This window comes from Hydractinia symbiolongicarpus, chromosome 13 (genome assembly GCF_029227915.1).
Source record: "Hydractinia symbiolongicarpus strain clone_291-10 chromosome 13, HSymV2.1, whole genome shotgun sequence".
NCBI lineage: Eukaryota > Metazoa > Cnidaria > Hydrozoa > Anthoathecata > Hydractiniidae > Hydractinia > Hydractinia symbiolongicarpus.
In genome coordinates this window covers 20,983,685-20,988,226 of record NC_079887.1, presented here as the reverse complement: position 1 = coordinate 20,988,226, position 4,542 = coordinate 20,983,685, and the positions used below count along the sequence as shown (strand labels likewise).

The 4,542-nt window shown below is 41.0% G+C and overlaps 1 protein-coding gene across 1 annotated transcript; it reads right to left on the bottom strand.

Annotated features, from left to right (window-relative positions):
• Nucleotides 1-300: 300 nt before the first annotated feature.
• Nucleotides 301-1,299, bottom strand: LOC130623194 (uncharacterized). Its single transcript, XM_057438676.1, has one exon. The coding sequence runs from the start codon at nt 1,297-1,299 to the stop codon at nt 301-303; it is 999 nt and encodes a 332-aa protein (XP_057294659.1).
• Nucleotides 1,300-4,542: the final 3,243 nt, after the last annotated feature.

Sequence of the window (4,542 nt, the reverse complement as noted above, 5' to 3'; positions counted from 1 at the left end):
TTCTATATATGCATTGTCTACAAAACCATGGGACTTCTTCCTGAGAAAGCTTATTGAAAGTACTTTTAGTCATCTTGAGACAAGACACATGTAACCATGTGTTGCACAAATCACAGAGAATACAGTTATTAAGTGCTATTTTGTTGCAGATGTGACAAATCACATTTTCAATCCTGTTAGATGACATAGTCAAAGTTCAAAATAGTCATAACACAAAAGATATAACGCGAAGAATAAGTGAAATAAAAATAAAAATGAAGAAATAAATGAAAGAGAACAAAAAAGTGAATAAAAATTGAATCACTGAAGATCTGATGCACATTTAAAAATATCATCTTTTGATTTAATGTTAATGATATCTGCAGTGTCTGTTTCTCTAACGTAAACTTGCCCATTTTTTGTCCACACATACTTTACTAATTTCTTGCTCAATAAATGTTCTCTTGCCTGACGGAAGAGTTCTCCATTCACTGATGTCAGACTTTCGTTTATGTATATTTTCGTAGATCCTTGAAACCCCAAGTCTTGGATGGTCTTTTCACTCAGCTTCTTTCGACCTTCGTAAAAAATATTACGTTTGTATCTTGAGTTGAATTTTACTATTATACTGGCCTCCTTTTTGTTGGAAGTTCGATGGCTGATGTCTATATCTTCCTTTTCGATTTTTACTTTCATCAGTTCAGCCAGTTGTGTCGTCAAAAGTGTTGTATCTTCATTCTGAACTCTAGGTATGCCTCTGATATCGACCATCACCCTTCTCCCATATTGCTCCAGATCGTTAATTTCGGCTCTGAGCTTGTTGATTTTCCCTTCTTTAGTCTTGTTCTCTTTTTTAAGATCACTGATGTCCGTTTCAATTTTTGTGTTTCGTGATAGAATGTTGTCACATGTGAACTTCAGACCAGTAATTTCTTCTGTGTGGTTGTTAATCGTAGTGTCATGACTTGCTTGTTTTTCTATAATACCGCACTGGTTTTTTTTAATTGTATCTACATCGGATTGAAGCTCTTTCATTACTGTGAGGGTGCTTTCGATACCTCCTAGACGATTTTCGATTTTGTTTATTTGTTGTAGCATGAGGTCGATCTTTTCTTCCATTTTTTCCGTTTGATACGAAATAATCTCTCGAAATTGGATATTTTTAATCGTTAGTTGGCTGTTGCTGTCTGTTTCTGCATAAACATCAAAGATTACTGAGATATACCACGATTTTAACAAGAATTTATACCATGTTTTATGTGCGTCGAGTTCAGCGCTAAAGAAAACACATCCGCCATCTTGCTCTTGGTTTATTGACATTCTCCAAACAAAAATTAGGAAAACGTTTTTATGCATCGAAGCGGAATGTTGGCATATACAAAGCTGTCCTTCTAAGTTTTGTAGAACATTTCCAGCCCTCGAGCTGACATCAAAATTTAGGTTTATCCTATGGCGCTTTGGGGACGAGAATTAAACGAGCTTACAGCTAAAACATTTGATTATAATAAATACATTAGCACATTTTTTATAAGAACAACTTTAGAAGGAAGTAGTAGTAAGGAGTCAATATATACACATTTTCAAATTTCCATGGTCAAACCCTTATAAAAACCAACAAACACAAAAAAACACCTCACAGATTTCATCACAAGAGTCACATGACGACATCCCGCAAATCCGCTGACAATCAACAAAAAAATGAAGGCATGCGCAGCAACACGTGACCAACATGTTGAGCATAGGAAATTCCTATACTCAACTTTTTGACCACCCCAGGGAAAAAAATGTATGTAGTGATAAGGATGAGCTGGTTCAAGAATCCCCCAGATCATATCAAGACGCAAGACATGTGCAACTGGATAGTTTAAGAAGTACCCCACATGTTCGAATATGTCCCGGATCAGTTCAAGACATGTGCGACATGGTCGTTGAAGAGATGCCCCGTATGTACGACTATGTGACGGACCGATTCAAGACGGATGAAACGTGTGATATAGCCGTTGTAGAGGATATCAGTACATTCAATAACACACCGGATCATATCAAGACGCAGGAAATCTCCCGGGACATGTATAGTAGTATAAACATTATGCCTTAATCACTCGAGGCCTAACTTCAGAGGAAAGCTGAGAAGGTCAGAATTAATAAGGAGCTTCTCCCAATAGCCTGGCAACCAGACAGGGCCGTGGACTGGTGCTTTTTAGAGGATGAAGTTTATGCTAACAGACGAACACCATCATAACAAAAATGTTTCGTTTACAGGAATTACGAAGCATTTATTGATAGAAGAAAGGATGAACGATGTATCAAGTTGTATCCGAATTTACCAAATGCGCCTGAGGGCGATACAATCTACGAAAGTCAGGTCTACAGACTCGAAAAGATCGAGGAAATTGAACAGTATCTGAGAAGGGAAATAAAGGAGCGGGACGGACTCGCAAAAAAAGTTAAAATGCGTGGAGCCTGGGTACGCTACTGTGATTATGGACTACTGGGTGTCAATTTTGTCACTGCAGGCGTCGGATTTGGGCGTTAACCTCGGCTCTGGGGGCTCCGCTATGTATTACGATGGGGGGTATCACAATTGCGATGGGGATAGGGCAGGCCGGTCTGCGGAATGCCTCAAGGAGGTCAGGTGTTAGCTCCAAAAAGCATGAAAGCATAAGGCTACTCGCAGAGACAAAATTGAATTCCGTCGTTGATCTGATTTCGAAAGCGGTAGAAAATAGGGTCATCAGCGACTACGAGTTCAGCCTGATTATGCAAGAGAAACAACGGTATATGCTATTGAAGGTGCAGATACGACAGTGCGTCAAACGGATTGTTAACTCAATTGATAAACGAGAGCGCGCCCAGCTAGCTGCAAAGAGGAGACAAGAGGGTAAAGATGAACTTTTAAAAACACTGCAATCTGTACAGTATGCCAGCGGTACCTATAGTCTCTACCTGGTTACAGGCCTTAATTTTGTATGTTTTATAACCCTTGTAGGGGTTATAAAAATTGATTTAATCATCACTCAGCAGCCACTCGACTTTAAAGTCCTTGTAGCTACATTCCACAACTTGCACCTGTGGGTAGTAGTTTTTGCCTTGAACATACACGGAGGCTATAGCCAGGATGGCACTGACTTGACAGGGTTCATCATAGGGGACCCGCATACCATGGAATTTAGTCATGATCGCGTCACTGTAGTATTTCAGCTTGGCGTTGATGTAATGCTCCTTTTTGACTGGCCCCGTCGTTAGGCTTTGAGATATCAACTCCTCGATTTTGTTCCAAATTTGACGATAATTTTTGATCCAATCAGGGTACTCGTCGAAATCAAGACCCATCGTTGGCACGGCGCCGGCATTGTATCGGCTAACTCCATTCGGGGACTTTAGGCGTTTTTACCCTCAGGGCCACGATAAGATCTCGCGTATGGTAGCCTACGATGTAACGTTGATCCTTGCCTCCGTTGGCAGGAACGGGATCTGACACTTTACCTAACGGTAAAATTACACGCAAAACTGTAGAAATCTCTAGGTTTGACAAGTTCATTTCCAAATTTTAGCATCTTTATTGAATTTTTAACAAGGTCTGAGGATTGCTTCTATCGTTCCTCGCACATGCGCAACTACCCCGTTATACGTGATACACTCCTGGTAGCAGTACCAGCATAGCATTTTAGCTTTTATCACGAGCCTTCGCCCGCAGTTACATCTGTCGTACTCGACAAGCACACGTTCGCAGTCATCGCATTGTATTGGGGTGTCCTGGGTCCAGGTAAGCATGTCCCCCCAGGCGTCTAACTCTTTGGTGGGAAGCAAAGCGAGAATTTTGGAGTTTTCTTATCAAGGGCATCATATTCATCCAACTGGGGGCAAACAAGCCTTAATCTTTGGTAAACGTCAGTCTTGTAGGATGCGTCATAGTCGCCCTTTGTATAGTACTTTTTACTGGGATCGCAGGGCAAACACATGAGCTCTTGCAGTCGTCGATTAATCACCACTGTGTACCCTTCATTGACACGGAGCCTACAGAGTCCATCTTTCAGGACAAACAGCTTGATTCTGTCCTGCGCCTGACTGTTGACAATAGCTGCCAGATCCTCGATCCTGTACAGACCGTTCATGATTTTAATTCGGACTTCCTCCTAATTGGACACCGACTTACGGGTGGTGAAGTCATTATTGCAGTAAATGTTCAGCCACGTAGGTCGAATACTTATCGATTTCATGGCAATTCTCGTATCCTGTCCCAGATAAACCTCGAACATCGTGGGTATTTTAATGTCGGTAATGTAGAGTTGCTTCATCTTTTCTTCTTAGAAGAAAGGATGAACATTTACTCGTACAACCCGAGGGCAAGGTATAAATCAAACAGGGGAGAATGGCCCCTTGGTATAATGAACTTGAAACATCAGGACCTGTACGTGTTTACTGAATCACATCTCCCCGTGGTATTTCCCGAGTTTACCAAGTATCCCATCAAAATTCCAACAATCTACCTTAATGATCCTGTTAGACTTGGGTTTAATGGGCAGGCATTGGGCTACTGGAATATACAAGTTAATTTCGCAA